Source organism: Harpia harpyja, chromosome 3 (assembly GCF_026419915.1).
Source record: "Harpia harpyja isolate bHarHar1 chromosome 3, bHarHar1 primary haplotype, whole genome shotgun sequence".
In the NCBI taxonomy this organism is placed as follows: Eukaryota; Metazoa; Chordata; class Aves; order Accipitriformes; family Accipitridae; genus Harpia; species Harpia harpyja.
In genome coordinates, this window is record NC_068942.1 from 65,041,261 (window position 1) to 65,065,087 (window position 23,827).

The 23,827-nt window shown below is 38.7% G+C and overlaps 2 protein-coding genes and 2 long non-coding RNA genes across 8 annotated transcripts in view; 2 read left to right on the forward strand and 2 right to left on the reverse strand.

Moving 5' to 3' along the window:
• The window catches only part of TRIP11 (thyroid hormone receptor interactor 11), a 35,569-nt gene extending 32,118 nt beyond the window's left edge, over nt 1–3,451 (reverse strand). Inside the window, exons 1-2 of the mRNA XM_052783007.1 lie at nt 3,065–3,451; nt 367–443 (exon numbers count right to left, since the gene is read on the reverse strand). Of these exons, the coding sequence (XP_052638967.1) occupies nt 367–443; nt 3,065–3,203 (216 nt within the window). The 5' untranslated portion in view covers nt 3,204–3,451. The remainder of the gene's footprint in view (nt 1–366; nt 444–3,064) is intronic.
• A 17-nt stretch (nt 3,452–3,468) lies between these two features.
• Nucleotides 3,469–12,375, forward strand: LOC128139899 (uncharacterized). Of its 3 annotated transcripts, XR_008234547.1 has the most exons (4): nt 10,695–10,768; nt 11,209–11,360; nt 12,080–12,123; nt 12,285–12,375. It is a non-coding gene; the product is annotated as an uncharacterized LOC128139899 (long non-coding RNA). The 3 variants fall into 3 exon arrangements; XR_008234545.1 differs by lacking the exons at nt 10,695–10,768; nt 11,209–11,360 and adding an exon at nt 3,469–3,754; XR_008234546.1 differs by lacking the exon at nt 11,209–11,360 and having other exon boundaries at nt 10,688–10,768.
• On the forward strand, nt 3,763–6,123 carry LOC128139900 (uncharacterized). The gene is made up of 2 exons (XR_008234548.1): nt 3,763–4,298; nt 5,519–6,123. It is a non-coding gene; the product is annotated as an uncharacterized LOC128139900 (long non-coding RNA).
• ATXN3 (ataxin 3) lies at nt 7,916–23,295 on the reverse strand. Of its 3 annotated transcripts, XM_052783010.1 has the most exons (11): nt 23,201–23,295; nt 19,398–19,562; nt 18,826–18,870; nt 17,384–17,469; nt 16,900–16,966; nt 14,461–14,548; nt 14,075–14,207; nt 12,808–12,983; nt 12,253–12,376; nt 11,413–11,501; nt 7,916–10,749 (listed from the first exon to the last, which is right to left on the reverse strand). In XM_052783010.1, exons 1-11 carry the CDS (start codon nt 23,222–23,224, stop codon nt 10,655–10,657), a joined length of 1,092 nt encoding a protein of 363 aa, XP_052638970.1. In that variant the 5' UTR covers nt 23,225–23,295; the 3' UTR covers nt 7,916–10,654. The 3 variants fall into 3 exon arrangements, with proteins under 3 accessions (XP_052638970.1, XP_052638971.1, XP_052638972.1); XM_052783011.1 differs by lacking the exons at nt 16,900–16,966; nt 18,826–18,870; nt 19,398–19,562; nt 23,201–23,295; XM_052783012.1 differs by lacking the exons at nt 14,461–14,548; nt 16,900–16,966; nt 17,384–17,469; nt 18,826–18,870; nt 19,398–19,562 and having other exon boundaries at nt 23,201–23,240.
• Nucleotides 23,296–23,827: the final 532 nt, after the last annotated feature.

The window sequence follows — 23,827 nt, forward strand, 5'->3', positions numbered from 1 at the left end:
TTTAACTCTTTACCAGCTAAAATTTATGAAAACTTAAAAGATTTTTGCATTTGCAAGCTTTTCAGAGCCAAATCTATTGCTGCAGTCCAAGTCCACGTGATAGGTAGGAACAGTTGCAGGATGCAGCAGTTAGCAGAAGATGAAAACTTGCACCACATGCATACTCCAATAAAAAAACATACGCCCCTAACTGTGATGGTGGTTTGTCACCAAAAAAAAAAAAAAAATAGCAACATTCTAATGCCACTGTCACCCTTGTTTCTAGATTTACCCAGGGACAAGCAACTTCACTGCAGCATTTCACCTTTACAAGAAACAAATGTTATTTATTGCTTTTAATTACATTAGTGTTCCAAAATGTCTTACTTCAAACTTTTGTGCTGCATTAATACTTTCTACTTCTCTGAGTCTAGAATTGGACACGTGGAGTTCTGTTGCTGCATCTGAAAGAAGGGAAAATTTTCATTTTTATTAAACTACTTTTAATCTGTTAAGTAGACATCAGTTAAGACCACAGTTTTTAGTAAGTATCTTACTTCAGGCTGCTTCAATGTTCATTCCTAGGTAAATATCAAAAGCTGCTTTTATCAGAACACTGTCAGAATTATTTTTCAGACCAGAGAGTCTTTCTGAACCTAATTGAGTTCTCTCTTATCTAGGCTTTAAGTCAGATCACAAAACTAACAGAAAATGTATGGATTTAAGCTTTAAAATAAGGGAAAGGAAAAGTTTTTACGTCACTATTTCATGTCACTGAATCTGTTTTTTCATTTAGGACTTTGTACCTGACACGACAGTTGTTTCTCAGTAATCTCATGAGAAGTTTCAAAACAAGAATTAGTTCCTTAACATACATACAACAGTGACTAAATTTTCAGAAAAAACACACACCCAAACCCAACGAAACCCACAAAATAATCTATACAACAAAACACCAACCCTGCCACCCCTGTAAAGGCACAAAACCCTGTAAAACATGCTTTCATTTACAAAGGTGACACAATCTACCGTACCAGTTTATCTAATACAAAAAGCACATAATCCTGTCCCTGGATACTCTTCCTTTAATGATCAACCTTCCTCAAATAGGCTATGTTTACTTCTCCCATGTCCCACTTCTAATGGATAGAAGTAATGCATTTCCTTTTAGTAATGAGAAATCATCCTGAATTGACTATAAAGCAACCTTGACAATTTTTCAAAATTTGAAATAAATATAATTTTCAAGTAAATACTGTACTTCTTCATTTCCTACGTGCTGTTTAAAACTGATGCAGCTCAAGTGCTGCAGAGGCAACAATCTTCCCATGAAAACTGCTAAACTGAAGACGTTAAAGTCTATAATCCACAAACACCATCTTCAGTTCAGATGACAGTCAAAGCAGTGAATGTAAGGGATAATATTAAAAATTACGAAATATAAGAAAATTAGGGAATAAAAAAAAAAGGGATGCAAGGAACTGCTTGAAAAGCGTTCTTTAGGCCACATAGTATTTAAAGGTCTTTAAGGAAGAGTACTTAGATGCCACTAGATTTTTACACCCTCAAGGCTAGTAACCCATAAAAACATACTACTCTGAAATTTTTTGGAAACCTAAGTTGTTCACAACAGTATCTAGCAGTCAAGTACCCCTGGAGGTAACTACTGAACATCAGCACACCTCTCTGGCACAAACTAAACACAAATGTGTGAATTGGAATCTCAATTTATCTTTTAAAAAGGCAAAACAAACGCACTAGATGACTACACAGTTCAAAGGTGTAAATTAAGCTTCCAAACTAAACTAATGCGGATTTTGGAATGTAAAACAATTCTAAGCAAGTCTTTCAGAAAAGCAAAAAAAAGAGATAACTTTGCAGTTATCAGAATAAATTTCTCTTTTCCGAGCAGTCTACCCGTATACAAAAAAACCCCATCCATATGAGACCAGCAGTATCAGCTTACCAACAAGGTTTATACAGTACTTTCACAATGGTTCATAGTTGTGAAGTTGCAAACAAAGTAGAAGTGTTTAATTTCACGTTTAAGATGAGTATTCAGAAGTCTTAGCTGTTCTTTGTGGTTGCTACTCTTCACACTGTTTTGAGAATGCTAATTTTTCTCAAGAAGTTATAGTTTCAGGATGGTAAACGGTACTAGTGGTATTAACCTACTGATATTTATTACCATGCTATACAATTGCTTTACTAGAAAAAATCAAAAGTTTTATTCAAAAACTCATAACCAAAAGGCATTATCAAAAATATAAACAAAAAACTATAGTCTAGAATAAATTTAATATTACTTTATTGAATATCTTACTCTGGTATCTCAGCTTTTTTGTTTCAATTTTGTTTCATAAATAAATCATCCTAGCTTCTAATCCCTACAAAACAAGGGCCATGTTCTCCTACTTGGCTGTAGGAGAATGGTAGAACTCCACAGGTTTCTCTGGGCCCAACTGAAATATGACAAAAACATCAGAAACACTGGACCTTTGCCTGTGTGACACGTCAGACTTAGATCATCCCAGTAGCAAAAAAACTCCTTTGCACTACTACTACTACTCTGCAGCGTTATGAAACCACTCTAAAAGCAGCTAATCAAACGGGGTTTTAGATGAAATAAGCAAACAGAACGGAGGAAGAGCGTTGTTTGTGTGCTTTCGTTACTGATCAACACAACGCTTCACGCACTTCAGAAACTTCCGAATAATAAACCTAGAACAGGTTTACCTCTGCTATTACAGCCTGGGAATACGTGTGTTTATTCTCCAGATCCTGAGGTCACTGGCGCGGAATAAAAACGAAAACAAAGCCAGCAAAGCCAGCGACTCTCCCGAAAGGTACCCAGCCGCGGTTTGGCCGGACCCTTCAGCTCCCTCACGGCCGGGTGCGGGTGCCGGTACCGCCAGCGCAGGCCCCCGCCGCTGCCGATCCCTGAGGAAACCGACGGCGGGAGGAAGGGCTCTCTCATGAAACCAGGCCTCTCCTAGCAGTGGCGCACTCAATAGAGACAGCCCCGGCAAGCCCAGACACACACCCCCCCGTCCCCCGGCCGGCCCGGCGCCTCAGCCCCCCTTACCGCCCACTTCCTCCGCGCCCTCCAGCAGGATGTCCTTGGTGAAGCTGGAGATCTGGCCGGTGAGCGAAGACAGGCTGCCCCCCACCTGCCCCAGGGACTGACCCAGCCCCGAGCCCAGCCCGCCCAACCACGACGCCATCGCCGCCGCTCAGAGGGCTCCGGGCCTCGCTCAGCCCCGCGCCCGGCGGCCCCCGCAGCTGGCAGCCGGCTCCCGCGGGCGAAGGGGCGGCCGCGTCCCCTCTTCTCCTCGCTAGGGAGGGTCAAGGCTCCCGCTGCGGGCTCAGCAGACCGGTCTCGGCGGCCCCTCCGCCAGCGCCACGCACATCCCCCTCCGCACGACCCGGCTCAGCGGCTCCTCCCGGCGGCTCCAGCTTCTGCCACCTCGACGGTCGGCATGACACCCCCTCCCGGAACACCATAGACAGCGGCCGCAGCCAGCTAGAGCGCCCCCGCGGCGCCGATGACGTGTACGAGGCAGCGGAGGATGCCGGGACAGTGGCGGAGCAGTGACGGGGGCGGTCGGGCGGACAGTAGCTGGCGGCCGAGGTGTGTGGCGGGTGACGCACGGAGGCCGAGGCAGCGTCCCCGCGAGCTGACAGGCTTCCCCCACGGCAGGCAGCCGGCCCGGGGCCGTGGGGACGCGAGGTTTTGAAACGTGGTTGCCTTCAGAGGAACAAAACCACAACCAGGGTACGTGGTTGAGTTTGAGCTGCTGCTGCTGGGCCCACCTTGTCAGCAGGCCCGGCCGGTGTGCCTCGTGCGTGTGTGTGTAAAAAATAAGTAAATAAATCTTAGTCCGTGTAAAAGTAAAGTTGGGGGAACGGAGAAACTGGCACACGAAGCTGTAGTGAAGTTGGGGGAACAGAGAAGCTGGCGAGGCCGGGCGGAGGCAGGTGCCAAGGGGGCCGGTGGTGGGGCGGGGCAGGGCCGGGCCGCCGGCGTCACGGACACGTCAGCCGGGCGCGGAGATGGGCCTGTAAGGGCCTGTGATTAACGTAAACCCGGTGAAATACACGTACTTGGGTCATGTGTCATTAATAAAACACCGTGTCCGACTGCTATAGGAATAGACACAGACTGTATTCGAGTACGTATTTTCACAAAATGGGCAAGTTCCCGAAACGCTAGCCCCTTTCTGCTGTGGATGTAGATGTGGTAGATGCCTGGGTAGATTTCCAGCCACAACCCTGGCACTGGTCCAATTCAAAGTTCTTTCCAGTTTTGATCAAACGAGGTATGTGAAATTATTAGGGACCTCAAGTAGTACTACACTGTTACAAAAAATACGGTATTACAGCAGTAAGAAAAATACTGATACAAAAAATTGCCAATACTGGAAATGAAATACAGGGCAGCTAGCTCGTGTTTCAAATTAATAACTACATAAAAATTAATAAATCACCACATCAATGGTAAAATGAAACTGAGAAGAAAGTGTTTCACAGCTGAAATCTTCACATTTTTAGAGAGGAGCTGAGAATGCAGCAAGCACAATGCACATGCTCTGGAGTTAAAAGCTGACAAACATTACCAGGCAGCTATGGAAAAACTATCTTTAGTTACTTCCCAAATGGTATCTTGCAGAGCCTTGGTGAAGGCTGTGTAGCTGGCCTGCAATACTGGATTGCCTTTTTAGCTTTACTGTCCACTGTCACTCAGAGGCAACTCTGAGGTTGGGAACAGCATGTGGTCCAGGAGTTTAGAAGTTAAAAATAACCAAAATAGCTATTGGGTTTGACAGTTTTCTAATAAATATTGCTTTCCCTCTTTTTCAGTGAACAATTTTTCCATCAGGTTTATACATTACCGAATTTTAATAGTATATTTACCACCTTTACAATTATCCATAATGATCATACACTATTTCAAATCCAGTTCTAGCTCAAAAAAAAAAAAAAAAAAAAGCACCAGAAATGTAAGAAGTATTAGCATGAAATGTAAATGTATCTCTTGATCAGTTTTGTTAATTTTAATTTAAAACATTGGGTTTAATGGATATGAAATGTTTACAATGCTCAGAACACCCTCTACTGTAGCTTAACAAAAACCATATCGGTCCACAGGAGATAAAAGATGTCATCTTTTCCAATACCATTTGATTAATTCATTTTTATGGGAAATTGTCTCCTATTGTGGTTTATTTTATAATGCTAAGTAAGGCAAGAAGTCAAGAAAGTAGCACAGAGGGCTTTTTTCCCCCCAATTCTTTAAATTACTACTTTTGAAAAACCAGAAACTATTTAGCTGACCGGCTTTATCTACTGCTGAAAAGGTAAGCAGAAACCATCCAGTATACTCTGTGGATTGACTAAGCTACAAAACTGCATTGTGCCACAAAAAGAATGTATATTCTGGTAGCAAAACAGGAAACATTAGCTTATTTTAAAATTAGAAAGCATACAATTTTCAAAGACATAGCATAACTATCATCAGCACCAACTTTCTTCCTAAAAGGAGTGTCTTTACATGAATTTTGGGATATCAACAGATGAAAAGACATCACAGACAACAAAATGTCAGTTATGAGCAACAGAAAATTACCCCACTGCTAATATATATACACAACATCTGGTGCAAAGCCTATTGATATCAAAGTTGAGAATTTAATGTTTGATGATTCTGTGCCCGATCCACATAAGGGAAAGCACATACGCAATTACTTGTGTCAAGAGAGAAACATTAGAAGCTATAGTAATATTTATTTTAAAAAGTGATATCAAATACAACCATATATATTTCTGCCTACTTGGAGAGCATTTTCAAAATATCAAACAGCACTGCCATTTTCCAGTGAAAACAATGACAAAGCATTTCAGCTTTCCTTTTTTTAATCTTTTCAGTATTATATGCTTTATATACACAAAATAGAGACAATTGTATAGGAATCCAGAGCCAAAGACATGATACTGAAAGCAGTCTCAAGACAAAAAAATCTATTACTGAAAATTATTTCTAAAATACACAACTATTAGACAAGAGATGAAAAAAATTACTCCCTTACAAAATCCTAACACTACAGTGGTTTGTACACATGGGGTTTCATGTAGCAAAAAATAAAATTTTATCAATGCTTGCATGCTTTAAAGACAATATCAAGGTTTTTCTCCTTTTTTTGCACAGTGGCATTTAAATATTACATCCCTTTCGGTTCAAACCCTTTTATAAATTTCCCCTCCTGAATTCACACAGTGGCTATACTGGGGGAGTGGTGTGTGTGTGTTAAAAAAAAAAGTTATCTAAGTGTAGTAACAATTATTTGCTTTCCTTAACAAAGAAAATAAAAACATTTTGATTTGGTAAAAGCAGTTGAAAAGTCACATGTACTTTAGCATTCTAAAGAACTGTAATTGGGGAAGTAGGTGACTATGGCAGCTTAAATACTAAAGCATTCCCTCCATGTCTGAAATGCAAATAAGGCAAAATGTATGCAGGTTAAAAAAGTTTATTGCAAAACAGCCCATACTTTTAATATGCAAACCTGGATACAACACAAAGCAGCTACTAATTCGAAACTAAAGTATTGAATATTTGGGCCTGGCCAGTTCAAATGTATTAAGTATTGTTCTTACTTGAACAACCGATTATGTGTATGGGGGGAATGGGTACATATGTTTACCCATTAGACTTTTTTCTTTTTTTTTTTTTTTAAAAGATTTGTGAGTAACTATGAAGAGTTCCCAGGAATTAAGTTCGTTTGATGCAAGACAGTAATGGCTTACCAAGCAAGCAACATAATCTCAGATATAAGCCCTTAAAAAAAGTTTCCACTTCAGTTTTTCTTTTCCCTGGATTCTTTTTTTGATTCCTTTAAAAGTATGTGCTGATAACATGAATTGTACAATAATACTTCCTTGTAAGTCTGAGTTCTAGAGTTCTCCAATCCCATTCCCCATAATATTTCTCAGTAAAAAGGCCACCATTTGTACATTTTCATCATTATTTGAAACAATAACTAAATTCTAGAAAATTTCAGAGCTGTAACATGTTCTTGTTCATTTTTAAAAGCCTAATTGTCAGTTTTGTAATAAAACAAAGCAGCTTGCAAATGACAGTATGTGTCTGAAATACAGAAACAGAATTGCTTAGTAGACATGTGCTGAAGGCATTTTAAACTCCCCACCATTTTATAGATTTATAATAGAAGCAATAGTCCAACATTAAAACACATCAGAGATTTAACGTTGTATTGGTTATTTTTAAGTAGTCTGCAAAGTAATTAAGTATGAAAACCAATAAGAGTACCTTAGCTGAAAATTACATTTAAACTTGCTGAAGTTGTTTGAAGGGCACAAGGAGCCCAAACATTGGAGAGTAGGCCAGTATTGTATCAGATTAGTTTCAAGCCCAGAAAAATGTGAGCATTTAAATAGCTCACGTTTATACCTGCTGTGCCTAACAAGAACTGCATTCAAGCATGACTGCATTACAACACTTTTTCCTCCTGCCCTCATTACAAGACCATGAAAGCAGTTTACAGAATTATACTTAGAGAACTCATTTTGGAAGATATTTAATGTATCAGTCATTCCCCCCACTCCTTTGACTTCTATAGGCAGAAAAACACAAGTTACATCACATGGACTGTTCACTGTAAGGAAGACAGTAAACACCTGTTGGATGAATGAAATCTGAAATTCCCTCAAATGTCATACTGCAATAAAAAAAAATTAAAAAAACAATTTCTGCTCCTTTACAATGGACTTCGGCCTAAAGCTACAACATGGGAAAAAAAACTTTCAACTTGACAGAATAGGTAACACTAGGAATAGGCTCTAAATTAGTAAACGCTTTATGTGCATAGTTCAGCCACATTGAGAACTGTTTATCACTGAAAGAATGCACACCAAAAAATGAGATCAGCTTTTTATTGACAGCTTCTTGGCAGGTCCACACATTTTGAACTTTAGGTCTGGGTTATAAAGTATGTACTGTCATCAGTTAGTATTAGTCTTTTCCTTTGGTGCAATTAACATACGTAGCTTAAATTGCTACCTCTTAACTGCTTGACTAGGCAGATACACCTACTTCATTAAACTTGACATTCTTCTGAAATTCAAACTGGTATTTGTAGAGTGACAATGTTTCTACACAGAATGGAATATGGTTAGCCCTGTAATGATTGACACAGTTGTGCTTTTCAGGCACTGTTACTTTATATTCCTTACATAATAAAACACTTGGGTGATGAAATAACTTACAAAGTGACATGAAAGTTCAAATGCAAACCTCCATGCTTTAGTGATTATAAAAACATGTAATTGTCACAGGTTACGGTTAATGTAATTCAAGGGGCTTAGATTTTTTTTTTTCTTTAATATAGGGCTGCTACACTATATAGCTATAGAAAATAATACATTCTTATTATATTCTTATAATAGAGGATAAAAGGTCCAAGTTCCAAGTACTGGTATCAAATTGCCAGCCTGTAGCTATTTATAAAATTCAGAGTCTTATTTCAGAATCAGTTTATGGCACAACAAAAGAAGGGAACTTAAAGCTGTGGATAACTTATAGATGAGCAAAGAAATAATTCAGTGCTTTAGAGATTCCTTTCCTGTCTCCAGTTTCATATAAATTTTTAAACTGAAAGCAGAAATTTACATCCTGAAAAATATAGTATTTCAAAATGGCATATGCACACACGGACTTCTAAAGCCATTGTTTAGCTGTATTAATTTGAGACATTACAGATATTATAATTAATATGCATGACAGAATTATTTAGAAAAGACAAAATTTAAAATCAGGTTTTAAAAAGTAGTGCTGTCTCATGTCAAAATCCACATTGTCTTACACATACCAGTAGTTCTGGTGGAAATTCAGCACACAGGTAAGGAAAACAGAATTTAGCCCAATTATGTATAATACAATAATATCCTAAGCTATCAAGAAACCATTGCTGTAAACAAATCTTTACTGAGAGGTAAGAGCCCTTTCACGTACAGTACTACTTGATGCTGAATGTGTATTTCCATCTAGCTACTATTCATTTCACACTAATTTTAATTAGATGTTACTATTGTGCAATGATATAACTTCAGAATATTTTGATAAAGAAATTTGGGGTTCCCTTCAAAAGATTCTTAGAATGCCTGTGCTAAGTGTTAATGCATTAAGTGGACTACAGCTTACATACTCTATCTACAACATATTTCCATATAATTTATATGTAAACAGAATTTGTATTTCAAGCACCATTTAGGAAAATGAAACATCTCTCAATTGTTGCACTGAAGCTGAAAGTCAGGTTTGGTCACCCTGTTACACATTCATCCTGGATACCAAAGCAAATGTCTTACAACCAATAGCATAAGCTATCTCACATACTTTGCTCCCCAATTTTTCTCAGGATCAGAAACAGCATGATAAAAAATCGTAAGGTGCGTGAATAAAGGCCATTCCTGGAAAAGCTGCAACATTCTGACAGACACTCATAAAAAGTATTTCGGAAAGAACATCCACACAGACATAAATATTCATTCTTAAAAGAGCTACTTGCACAGGGGTCATTTCAGACTGCAGGAATGCACCTTATGGGTGTGGCACTGACTTTATGGCACCTAAATCCCCTCCTCCTTTCTCCTAGACTCAGTTACAGCTCTTTCATACTGGAAGGCCAGAATGAAGGGTTGAGCTTGAAGAGGAAAAAAGACTCCAGAAGAGGTAGAAAAGAAAACCTCTTTAACCCAACTAATTCTACACTACTTTTATAGTAGATAGTAGCATAACTAGAAAGAGCATAAGAAAGCAAAAGCAAATAAAAAAACCAAACCAAAGAAGGCAAGTTACCCGCCAAATGACAATAAGGCAACGCAAAAATCCTACTTTAAACATGGATCTGAAAATTTTAGTTGCGACTGAAGAAAGTAAAACCTACAGTTAGAACTGGAAGTAAAATCAGAAAGTATTAGAAGGTCAGAAGTCACTGAAAGATACAGAAGTAACATCATAATCAACAATACACTGAAGATTTTCTCTTGAGTTGCAAAGTCAGAAATCTATGGATTCATGTTTCTCCTGCAGAATGGGTCATTTCAAAAGTGGACAGCAGGACTGAAAAGTTGACATTAAGTCATTCAGAATAAACAATCACAAAATATATTATCTAAGATAAACAGAATTTAATTCTTTTTCCCATTTTACGTGATTTCTTATAAAAACTTAGTCATTTGTGAGCACAACTTATTACTTGTATCTATTTTTCCATTAGTACTGAAGGAAATCAGTTGACGCTGGTTTTTGGCACCTTTTGTATTTTCTATATTCTTCAAAACAACGTAAACTTGCTTTTAAAATGCAAGTTACAGCTGCTACACATGTCTAACTTTGTTCATGTGAATAGTTTAAGCAATTTTAATACAGCTACTCTGTGAACAGATGTTCTGTAGTAGAAGTGCTACAGTTTTCTAAATTAGTGCAATCTTTTTTGTATTTGCAGATTCCCTCTAAACTGACCTCCAGACCCCCTTTCATTCCTGCTTCCAGAACTCTGAAATGAACCCTGCTTGTGCAACATCCACACAGTAAAATTATAATGGAGACTTAGTGTTTTGCCAAGGGGGGGGGGGGGGGGGGGGGGGGGGAGTTACATCATTTCTCCTCTTCTGTATTCAAGTGGTTTCTAACAGATTCCAGAGACATATTCATGGCTGCTTGAAGCATGTCTTCTTCACTCATATCACCTCCTAAAGAAAATAAATGCATGTAAGTTATAATAAATGCACAGAGCTAGTTCTCAACTGTAGTTAAATGCTTTCGTTGTTCCTTTTGTCCACACCCACCTGTTTCCACCCCACCCCCAAAATTGTTTTTGTTTTTTTAAAGTCATTAAACATTAGGCACTTAGTTTTCCATCCACAAGTCAGTTTGTAACAAGTAATACACATTAATTTTGGATCACCAATACCTAATACTGGTAAGGCCTACATACTTGTGTTCTGCTGAAAACTGGTTCCAGTTATTTTGTCAGATATTACTCCAAGTTTACTACATTGTCATGCAACTTTAAAAGTCATTTCGAAAACAAATTGTTGGCACAAATCCCATCAAAGATTACAATTTGTAATGCTCAAGCCAAACAAAACAACAAAAAGCAAAGCCAGAACTCAAATAGTCTAATAGTAACGCTCTTCACTTTGCAACAGGTTATTGACATTCAAAGCAGAACAGGCTTTTCAAGAAAGTGAACATTTCCTTCACTGCCAAAACGAGTAATGGCTGTGACACAGTTTGAATAGCTGCTGGAGCGAGGAAGTAGGCAGACAAGGAAAGTTAAGAAACAGAGCACAATACAAAGGTGAAAAAGACATAAATATTTCAGTGTTGGAAATAAGTTTAAGAAACAATACCTGGGTCAGCTTCCGGAGTGCTTGAGCTTAGAGTTGGCTTATCATGTAGGTTCAGGGTCCGATCTTGCTGCTGTAGCTGTTGTTGCTGCCTGAAAGTGTTATAAATTTATAAAAGAGTAAGATTAACATCAATATGAGACCTGTATCAAGTCTATGTCATTGTAAGGAAGGCCAAGAGTCAGCTGTTTGGTACAATAACACCCCTGCACCTAAATTGTCTTCAATCGTTTCACCTTCCTAACCTTCAGACACCTATCCTCCCAACATTATACTCCAAGACACATCACTATTTTCCCAGAATTTGGATGGTCTGCGTTCTTATCCTCTCATGCAAAGTCTAACTCCTCCCATCCATAGCATTTCTCCCTGGTCTTTACTTCCTCCATCACTAGGAGACAGAGATAAGGAAAAGCTACAACAATACCCCAACTATGTGTTAAGAAGGTACTCCAAAACAGCAACATAAAATATCATCTAGAACATTTTCATGTGATGCACATCAGAGGCTTCATTACCAGAAGCAAAGTCTTAGAGAAAGAATACTTTTCTTCAGGAAGATAATTACAGAAATTTACAGGATTTCATTTAAAATACTTCTATAACATGTATGTTTTCTTTCTTCACAAGACTGATGTTGCATTACTAACAGATCCCCTCTTATTTACAGGTTTCTGTTCTTCGTAGGAACCACCTGGGAATAGCAAAATTCGGGTACTGTTAAGACAACATGTTAAGAGAGAAAAGTTAAGCTAGACCTCAGTTAGAAACCCATCCACATCCCAAAAGCACCAAAAAATACAACATGTACTTCCACATACAGTTTTCAATTAACTACTTTACTTTTCAAAATATGCTTGTCTTCTCCTTCGCAGTTCTTCTGAAGAAAGGGAGTCTGTCTGACTGGTGTGAGGCAACTGAGGAACATTCTGTGGTAATGAGTCCAACAACTCACTTCGACGACTACCTAAAACCAGAACATGCCATATCCTGCTAATTACAGTAAAATGAAGTTAGTAAATGAAAGATAGCTTAAGGAAATGTCTTCAAACTTCAGAGGAAGAGACTAACTTGTTGGAGAAATGAGCACCTAGGCTAACTTCGCTTGATACTATCTCTCCTCCTCACCTTAGGACTGTTGCCCTTCCCTCCTGCCACCCTTTGCCAATTTGTTCTTGCTTCCTAATGATCAATGCGAACATGAAAGTTACAGCTTTTCAAAAAGCAGAAAGGAGATAGCTACAGGAAATTCTGGATTGTCCTTCCATGCCTCAAAGCCAGTCTCTTCAGAGAGCTTGACAGATGCTGGATAAAGTGGCTGACTGAAACTGGTTTCAGTAGCTGCCTAAAGCATAAGCAACATGAACACTGTAAGAGAAATTTAGATGAGTACTGCACCTTGCATGCTGAGTTGAATGGCTCTGCGAAGATCAGCTTCTTCATCTTCCATATCAATTTCCTGCCTACTTAGAGCCAGGGCTCTCTGAAAATTCTCTTCATCTTCATCTAACATGCCTGTTCCATCAAAAGGATGGTTGACTTCTATTGCTTGGTCCACATCACTTCTGGGGAGCCTGTGAAATGGATACATTTATGGCAGAATTCAGACAGAAATGATATTAACTTTTACTGTGAGATTTAAAGTAAGTATTTTCTGCTGATTTAACTCTACTTTTTTCCTAACTTTGGAAAGAAACATTTCTATTGTGAAAATCTGCTATATAAACAAATATTTTCATTTCTACATGAAAAAGCACAAAAGGCCTACAAAAATGAAAATCCTGCAACTCTAAACCCATGCACATATTGACAAGAATCTGTTCTATAGGAAAAACTTCAAAAATAATAAGCCTACAAAAAGCAGTAATACATGTTATTCAAACCTATTGCTATTTAAACAGTTACACCAGAAGAAAATAGTGCATGTGGTCTCCTTCTTAGGAAGCTTTGATGACCATGCTAGAGCAACAGATTCTCTGTAAACTATACATGCTTCCCATGTTACTGCCAAGTAGTTTGTTTTTATTCAATCAATTTACAACACAGTTTACCTTCATAAAGTGGAAGAAATAATAATTCCTCTGAAAAGCCTTAAGCCTTTTTATCAGTATGCAATTTATTTGCTATGAAAATGTGATAAAATTATTGCAGTAGTAGTACTTCATATGCTTTCAAGGATGTTTTATATTAGCAGTATGCATCACAACAGAGCACCACAATATTTACAGTGAAATTATTCCAAAAGGAAATGCTGTATGATTTATATGATGTACAATTCAGATACAGGTTTCTCGTTCTTTTCTACTTACGACAGAATGCACAAGCCAGTCTGAACTATAGATTGATCACTATTAACCACAGTTTGGTAAGATTTGCTAACCCATTTTACTATAATTGGAAAACTATTGTAATCATGAAGTTAAAAATCTGCACTATACAACACTTACACACATGGAAAGATTAAATCCTTATTAAGGTAGTTTTTGCCCACTTAAAAATACACCATCTGTATTCTACCAACTTGCTTTTACTGTGTGCAACAGTAGTAAGCATATTGCACTAAAGGTACTTCTAATTACTTCTTAAGAGGGTTGTCTCCACATATGCATTAATTGTGGAAACCAATCATATGGAACACTGTTAAAATGAAATCTATTTACCTTACCTCTGATCTCTTGACTGTGCTGTCTCTTCTCCAATTAGTTTTGGTCGCTGCATCTGCTGTACCCGAATCATCTGCAATAGCTGATCAGCCTCGCAGTCTGGCAGGTCACCTTTTACTACAAATATGGAATAACCTGAGAAAAATAAATTGTAAGTCTACAGCGTTAAGGTGCATGCATAAACACTCTAAAATGCACGCTATAAGGAACACAATGATGTGCAATTTATTACAGTGTAAGGCTCTACCTTTCATTATAAGGACTTGGGTTATTTCACTATTTCAATCACAAAACTAAGGGTAGTTAAGTGAATACATAAAGATCTAATAAATAATGATTATTACCTACTTTTAATTAATGAGATTTAACATCTGCAAGTTACTATTACCTTCCTGTTGTAATTGAGCCAAGAAAAGTGCAAGATATGTATCTGATATTAGTTCTGGACCCATCAAGAGAGAGTTCAAGTTAAACCACTGTAATTAAGAAAAAAAAGGTTTGAGAGAACAAATTAGCATAAAGATTACTCGGTAATCCATTTCTGTACATTGTGGTCATTTTCTATGATGGAATATCCGAATAAATCTAGTAAATAAATTATCAAATTAAAAGTCTTTTGAAGCACAATACCTATACTGCTAAAGGTTACCCTTCAAATACTCTTCAGCTAACAGGAGATCCGAAGTGGGGAAATTACTGCATGCTCTCTCCCATTACTGAACACTGGTACCAGGCGAACAGATTAAAACAGATAAATCAAAATATAAGGGTAGAAGAATTATTTCAGACATAATTCCAAAATTCTGCTTAATCCTAGTTTTAAAACTGTTCAGAGACTAATGAAGGACAAAACCCTTCATAAGCTAATGCTGTATCTTAAAAAATTAATAGATACAGGAAACAGACATTGAATTCTTTCCATGAAATACTTCCATTAAATATTCTGCCTTTAATAGCTGGTGATGCTGAAAACTATTTTTTACTTCTGAGATAATTTTTAAATTTAAAAATTAAGAAAAATGAACTCAAATTTAATATGTTGATAGTACAGCATAATATTACAATAGGGGACACTTGAGATAAATATACACAGATCATTTCTGATCTCCCTGAAGAGGACTAGTAATTTATAATACTTCTTCTATAGAGAAAATAGATTCAACATGGACAACAAAATATTCTACCTTTAAAACACCATATATATTGCAATCAATCTGAAGAACCTTTTTTATACCATACTTGTTCAACATTATTCAATTTTAACCAGGAAGCACCATTGCAGATAGCAGAAGGAGAATTCTATCTCCATTCTCACAAAAATGCATTTATCTACCCAAACTTCCACATATGCAGTCACACAATTGCAGTCAGGCCCATACTGTAATTCACCTGGAATATAGGTAAGTGGCTATCTACCATTCTGTCATTCAGTCACGTAATTTGTCAAAAACACCCTTTGCCACTAGGAAAGGGTAAGAAGACCAACAGTGTAGGAGTGGAGAATAAAAAGTCATGTAAACAAATACAACGGACAGATTACAGACAAACTTTCTAAAGGGAATATGGAGGAGGAAGGTTTGGTAGACTAATTTTGCTTTAACTGTAACAGAAGAGAAGCAGGTCAAATCTAAGTCAACCTATTTTGTCTATCTTTTCTCATTACTCTATAGGTAACAGACACCTAGTATTGTCTTCAAGTGGTTACAAGCCACATGTACAAGCAAAAGACATCCCTCCTCCAACTTAAAACATTTTGGAAATGGTTGCTATCTCACCCTACATGGCTGCATATATAAGGAACATTCCCATACTTTTAAGAGACCATTCAGCCTTTTTGATATCAAATATACAAAAACTGCTTGTAAACATTAGCCATACTTTTAAACTAAAGCAGAACAGCAGAGTTTCATTTGTTTACTCACAGGTGAAATGTTTACTTTCAGGGTTTTTGTTGTTTTTTTTTTAGTCTGGATGACAACATAGGTAGACACCACTTGCAAAATGAACCAAATGGGTAAAGAGACTCCTGTCTACTACTGTAGAATCTAAAAGCTTATTTCATGAATATTTTCTATGACACAAAACCCAACATGAAACCAGCTTATATTGTATAAAAGCTTATGCAGTATGATCCAGAACAATGGCTACTGAAATAAAACACTGCATTGGTGTTACAAGGGACATGGATGTGATTTGCGTTATTATATATGTACCATATACTTGTATGGCTATCCCTTACCTTTAATAGCTATTTCCTCCTTATAATACAACTGTTTCAGAAAGTTTTCTAAAGTAGTGCAAAGTTGTGATTCTACTTTCCCCAACCTTATGTTAAATACTAGCAATCAAATATTACATTTGAAATTTGAACTTTTTCTTATATCTACTGTCCATTTAAACAAGCAAAATTATTTTTACAATGTCAATAACTTAGTGCATTAAAATAAGTTTGCAATCTATAGGGATCCTAATCCTTGTCTAGGACTACCCCCTGTCCAATTTTTCTGCTATTTTTCATGCAGAAAAGAAAGAAAAGAGCTTAAGACATCACACAGACTCTACCAGAGCTGCAGCTCCCTAGAGGACAGGTTCACTTTGATGGGACTGATCCTAGGGTCTTTCCCCAGGCTAACATTCACAAAAAGCTGCCTGGCATTTTTGTGATATAACAAACATTTACTTTTTTTTTTTTTTTTTTTTTCAATATGGGATACTATTAAAGCAAACTGCAGCAAAAGCTTGCGAAAGGCCAACACATGGTTTACTCGCAACCACTTTTCCACCCCCATTCTGAAGTCAATTTTTAAATAAAAAAAGACAATGTCACCTGTTTTCCTAACTTTCGAACTGTAAACCAGTGTTCCTTATAATTACAAATAAATGATTTTTCATTTCTGTAAAAAGAAAAACAAAAGGTATAGATAAAATTAAATACTCTAATATTGGAGTGCATATTAATGTTTAAGTTCTTTGCTACCACTAATTTAAACTTATATATTAAAATTTCAGTAATACAACTGTTGATGTTACAGCATACTCATAGTGCTTTAATAACATTTAGGAAGTTGTCAACGTTACTGAAATCTCCATATACCTGTGATGCCACAGATACCGAGATATCATGAAGGCACAGAGGACAGATGCTCACACACACCCCCAAAAGGAAAAAAATTAAAGACAGAGGGGATAATAAAAACATCAGAATGCAACAGAGCTTGAAACAGTAATTTTAAAGAAAGATTTAAATCATAGATTAAGAGTATTATTTTTCTGTAAAATGAAAGCAGGGTGCTAAGAAAAAGTTGTCTTACATAGGGTCGATCCCAAGCCTCTGATACTCTGGGCTGTTGAAGAGGATTAGTTCTAAACCCCAAACTTTCAAAGCATTGCTTATAACCTGTCAAAAAAATAGCACTTTTCATGAGTGAAACCAGTCAAATCTAAATTTAAGCAATGCAACCATCTTAGCTGCTATAAACAATTATACTGTTTTAATAAACCTTAGATTTCAAGACATTGCTAGCAAACCTAGCAATCACATTATTCAAAACGCAACTGTCATGAATCTACATGCAAACATAACACACATTACTGTATCTAGGGGGAAGTAACAAAACTAGGATTTAACCAAGATGTGTTAATAGGCTTACTCCCCCAGACAAAGCTGTAACTTCACCTCCCACAGACACTTCACAAGTTGTCATCTCTGCTCTCAAGGTACCATTCTGCCCTCCCTCCCCCCCCAATACAATGTCATCCTTCCCCACAGGAACTATTGGAAATTTTGCACCACTGGATTGTCACAGGATCAGTCAGGTACATTAGCACAAACTTTTACAATAACTGTTTAAAGCTGTCTTAAATAATGCTGTAGGAAATTTTAAATTAACAATTCATCTTCCTTTCAGTGAGCCAACTATGTAGCAAGCGAGCAAAGCAATGACAGGACAAAAAAGTAGAATATGAGGAAGCATTATTTCTCAGCTTCAATACTGAAGCAGCACAATCAAGAATACAAGAAATGCCAAACTGTTAATGGTTTTTCACCAAATAGAAAAACAGCCCTGTCCTGCCATAAAGAAGAGAAGCTCTCAAGGGATTCTGGAATATTGACAAGCACCTCTGAAAGCTCAGGAGACAGCCAAAGGTACAAAGCATTGCTTACAGCTCTAGTGCTAGACACAAGCCCCAATTCAGTGTTCAATACCTTTTTTTGTTGTTGTTCTGGTTTAAGTATTTATTATTAATTACTTTTCCGTTATGGTCCTTAAAAAAAAAAACAAAAAAAACCCCCCAGCTCTAAAGTGTCTGAAGTGTGTTGTAAAAACTGGAATGCAGATATTGCAGCTTTTTCCATTCTACAGATCACCCTGTAACCACTGCCAAGGGCTTTGCAGTCTATAATTAGAGAAAACAATCTCAAATCTGCTTTTTCACCTGTAGTCTATGGGAGCCAAGGTCTACACCTGAAGTGCCCATAAGAAGAAACTTAGAAATCAGACTTATTGCCAGCAGGTGTCATTTCACAGTTCAAGAGTCCATGCTTCTACTGTGTGTTTAAGGGCGCATGAACTGAAGAACTGCAAGTCACTGCTCTTAATGGAAAACACTCTGAAGATTTAGAAGTCCGGCACTTAATCCCATTTAGCCTATAAACTGGAAACTAGATGAAAAGGCTTGACACCATTTAAATTATATGAGAGAACCTATGTCGCATAAATAAAAAATTCTGGCAGTATAAAGCCATGCTTACTTGAATTGAGAAGAATCCACTGTCATCCATATTTACAGAAGGCTGCTGCTCAGTGCAAGGTTGGGAGGGAGAAAATGGGAAAATGGTATAAGCATAAAAGGTCAGAAATAATTCAGTTCTGAAAATAAATATAACTGCATATACTTCAAGCAACAACTCAATATGTCCTAGTCTGTAAGGCTGATTACAATGCCCAAATAAGCTTATTAATTAAAACTTCAAACCTTTAAATTAGAGATGCCCAGCGCTTAAAGAACAGACAGGCAGGGGAACTTCTGTTCCTATCTCTGCCACTGGCTTACAAAAACAATAGGCAAATCGCTGATCCTCCTCCTTGCCATGCCTGACCTTCCTACCTGTAAGATGAAGATAACGTAGCTTTTTGTAGAGTTATTGTAAAGCTGTACTAGTAGCATTTGAAAATGCCAAATTTAAGATGCGTGAATGACAAGATGTATAAATTTAAGAAGTTTTAGCACTAGAAAATTAACCTTCTCCAGCTATGCAAGAATATGTGCTACACAATATTAGATTTCAGGCAAATATCAAGCCTCAAATTAAGATGATTTTACCTGTAAAAATGTTCTATATTCTTCACTAGACACTCCTCCCTCTGCCATTCTCATTCTTTCTTCCTCATCCAACTGCTGTGCAATAGAGGATAGCTCAACAGGACTGAAATATTCCCCTTGTAGCAAATTATTCAGACAGTGCTGAGCACACAATGAGCCTTCTTGCTAACATTGGAAGAGAAAAAAATACCAAAGACAACAAAAAAAACACATTAATGTTTTACTCTGTAAAATGACTCAACCATTTCATCCTCGCAAACTTCCTGCCCTCCCCACTCACCCAGAATGCCATATATTCTTCAGATGTATTACACTGCAAGCTACAGAATACAACCCTCCCATCAATTTGATGGGAAAAAACCCAACACACATACTACTTTATTTTCTCAGAGGAATTAAATTTCATGTAACAATGTTATTTTTGAAAAGACTGTAAAAATTGCCAATGGCCTGACCAAATCACACAAGGACTCGGCAACCATCAAGACAATGGATTCTGTCCTCTTCCAAATCTCTTCCACGTAAAAATGAAACAGTTTAGATATCTACTTCCCAGTAACAAATGTTTTCTGCAACAGATGCTCTCGTTCTTTTTTAAATTTCTCCCCTGCCAGATGTGACTATTGGCAATCTGCTCTCCACATGTGGCTAAAGAAAAGCAGACTATTAGGACTTTGGAGAGATTTAAAAGTATACATCTACAGAATTTATTTCCTTAATTTCAGGTTACTCACCCAGTTCGGGTTATAACCAATTTGTTTATTGCCAAGAAAGTAATTAGGAGCTGGATGAGCAACAAAGCTCATTTTCCACATGAAATTTATAACTAGATAAAAGAAGCTAATAGTACTGGTTCTAAAATCTTGGTGAGAATGATGAGGTGACAAGAAAAAAATTAAATTCAGCATATTAAACAATGAAAATATTTTTTTGTTGATAAACCATTTAAATGGAAAACACTTCAGATACTTTGTTACATATCCAGCACATTGGAGATAACAGAACTGTAATATAACATTTTTAGACTGTCAACCCGAATTAAAAATGAGTAAATTAGAAGTGCCAGTCATGATTTTGTATTCATTCAGATCAGATATTTTTAAATTTGTGCTACATATCACGCTCCATCATTTTCATAAGTGCAGATAAATACTGCCTTGTTAAAAAACCAAAACCAAACCAAATCACAGTTGCCCATGAAAAGCAACTAACCTTTCATTACAAATAACAAAACAAGTGCAAGATAAGATTAACATCAGTTTCAAAATCCTGCTTTTCTCTTTTGTTTTAAACAGTCCTCATTTTTATTTACAATAAGAACTCTAATGTGCATGCACTCTATTAAAAACAAAACTAAAACCCCTCAACAAAAATAAAGAACACCCCTCCCTCACACCAAACCCACAGAAACCAAGAATACAAGAGCATGCCTTGGAGGAATATTCTTTAAACTTCCATGAAAGCCTCATACAAATCATATGCACAAGTCTCCCATGATCTCCCTTACAGCAGGAACCTAAAAAATTCCCTTTACCTCAGATTACAGAATCTTCCTAGGGCTTCATCACTCAATTGAGCAATGAGTTATTAAAGCTAGACTGGCTTTACAGCTAGGGTTCAACAGAATCCAGAAACCTCCTCCAGCTCATGTCCTTCCCACAACAAGAAACTCAAGACTAAACACCAGCTCCTGTCCCTTTGGGACCACATGCCTGGTGCTGGTCATATGACAAAGCTGTAACAGAAGAACCTGCTCAAGAATCACAGGTTTCTCCACCAGAATTATATGAAACTGAATTAGAAACAGAGATGTATTAAAATACCTTTGAAAATGAGTTGTATTACAGGCTTTTATCTTAGTTTCACTAAAAGGACCTTTCTGTATTTGTACAGTTTTACCTTAAAGTAATAAACATTAATTTTCATATGGAAAATTTGTACATACTAAGTGCAAAGTACAGAAAACTGATCTTACAGTTTTTAACTGACATTAACTTCAGGGTTTTTTTGTGCAAAGAATACCGCATCTTTCCATAATCTGAAATCCCCTCACTGAAACCTATCATGATATAAACTAATGCCCTGCTTTCAGTGTTTTCAATCACTTGTACCTTAGCAAAGAATGGACCAACTTCTAAGATAGGGGCTCCTTAAGCCCCACCCCTATGTCCTACTTTCTGCAATTGTCATTCCCCTGTTACAAATGCCACATTGCTTAGGTCTTTTGTCTTGTTAAGTTTCCTTTATAAATACCATGTTTCTCATGCCTTTTTACTGGAACATCTGAGGTGTGCAGATTCAAGCAAGGGGTGTGCGTGTACATGCAGCACTTTAAATATTTTGACAGGAACTAAGATAGTGCACTTGATGGTGGGGGGGAACCCTTAAGAAAAAAAAGACAGACTGTCAGTTAAATTTTCCCTAGAATAATAATGATAATGAAATAAAAATATTTGGTACTCCAATTTAAAACAGGCATTCAAGTGTAACTTTGTAACTAACTTACCAGGGAGCAGTTATGTTTCACATGTGAGACACCCAAGACTGTACCTTTCCTTCCCCCAAAACCTGTAGCAACTACAAATTACCATCAGCTCATAACTTGGAATGTATTATGCTCTGTCACTTAAATTTCAGCAGTTTTGTTATTAAACTAGAAAGCAACTTCATCATAAAAAAAGTTATGATTTCATTATGTGATAGGCCAGGACAGATAAGAGAAGGGTACACTTGTTTTGAACTCATTTTCAAATCTAGTCTGGAACTGAAGGTCACTGTAGCAGAGGCCATAATGGCTGAAATCCAACACTCATCCTCTGAAGTTTGCAACCCCAAACCTGCAAGAACACTCCTCAGGTTCTATGGATTTAGAACAGGGATTTGGGGGGTTTTTTTGGAAGTTATACAGCTGTCTTGCTTTATTTGCTAAGTAAACCAACCATTACACATGAGAACAGTGTATAAAAGCCAGTGTTAATCTTAACACAATAAAGCTGCAGAGACATTGGCAAAGTACATGAAAAAGACAATTATATTTGAATAGCATTAAAGCATAAATAGCTCATATTTGGGAACCTGGATAAACCACAGCAATTCATAGAAACGTTTGTCCTCCAAAACAGGAAACACTGTTCGGCACACAGAAGCACAGTACACGAATTAGGATTTCCTTCACAGCTCCCCCTTTCCCTGCTCCTTCCACAGCCCCAACCAAGCCAGGCTAGTGAAGAGATGTGTCTGAGAGTACAGAAACAGCCCTGCCTGCCGCTGCTCATCTTCATGGTCATTTCTCAGCCGTGCGAGATCTCTCTCAAGAAACACAAGCAGCTGGAGCCCGCACCTTCCCATACTTGAGGTCTGTTTCTAGGGACCCAAGAAGAGCGGTCACGGTGCGAGGGGAAACGCCGAAGCTCAGCCCTGACCCTCTTTGATCTCCAGTAACAACATTTCCTTTCCCCGCAGAGCCGGCAGGCCTCGCAGAGCCGAGCTGGGCCAGGCCACGGGCACTGGCATCGCCGCGCGAGCGGGCCCCAGCTCTCCCCGGAGACAGAGGAAACCTTGCCGCTGCCTCATCCCGCCACGGGAAGGATGCCGAGGCGGGCAGGGTACAGGCCAAGCGTACCGCGTGGGGACCGGGGGCTGCCTCGGGGCCAGCGCAGGGACGGGAGACCCGGCCGCCGGCCCCGAGCAGCTCCTCAGAGACAGCAGCCCCAGCCTGGACGGCCCACCCGACGACGCAACCCCCTCTACCCCGGCCGGCCTCCGCCAACAGCGGGACCCCTCCCCACCCACCCCTCACTCACCCGCTCGTGGAAGATTGACTCCATGTTTATTGTCAACGGCAGCAGCCTCCGCCTCACGTGACCTCCCCAGCCAATCAAACCTTCCCTTCCTCGACGACCCGCTGCAGCCAATCCCCGCAGTCCCCCTGCTGAGCTAGGCCGCCCGGACGAGGCCGGCGCGAGGGCTGGCAGTCGTGGCGGCGCCCCCTGCCGGCAAGGAGGCCGCCGGGCCGCCAACTCCCGCCCCCGCCCTGCCGCCCTACGCGGTGCCGGGCGGGCGGGCGGCCGCGCCCGCAGAGCGGCAAACGAAGGGGTATTGCCTGTTCTTCTCGAGTGGTCGGCGCGAATTCTAGAACGCCCTGAATGCCCCGTTCCCTCGGAAAGGCCAGATTTCCCTGCGTCACCGAGTTTAGCAAACGCCCCGCAGTGCCAGCTCCCTGCTTGTTCTCAGCAGCTGCTCGTCCCTTCGTTGCACCTTCCCCTTCTTACGCCCGGGGACGCCGCCGCAGCCCACCCCCACCCCCCCCCCCCCCCGCTGCTCCGGGCAGACACGGCTACACAGGGAATCTGGAAACAAACTTGTTTCGATTCAATGAAAAAAAAAACAAACAACCGTCGACCACATACATTCTGGGTCCGTGTTAAGTA

What these genes read in the sequence shown, in the direction of transcription:
- ATXN3 (XM_052783010.1), bottom strand. Translation starts at nt 23,224, where the DNA reads ATGGAGTCAATCTTCCACGAGCGG. An exon ending in AGGCTTGGGATCGACCCTAT is followed by an intron (nt 16,967 to 17,383) that starts GTAAGACAACTT and finishes TTCTTTTTACAG; the next exon opens with AAATGAAAAATCATTTATTT. An exon ending in GGCTCAATTACAACAGGAAG is followed by an intron (nt 14,208 to 14,460) that starts GTAATAGTAACT and finishes TATTTTTCTCAG; the next exon opens with GTTATTCCATATTTGTAGTA.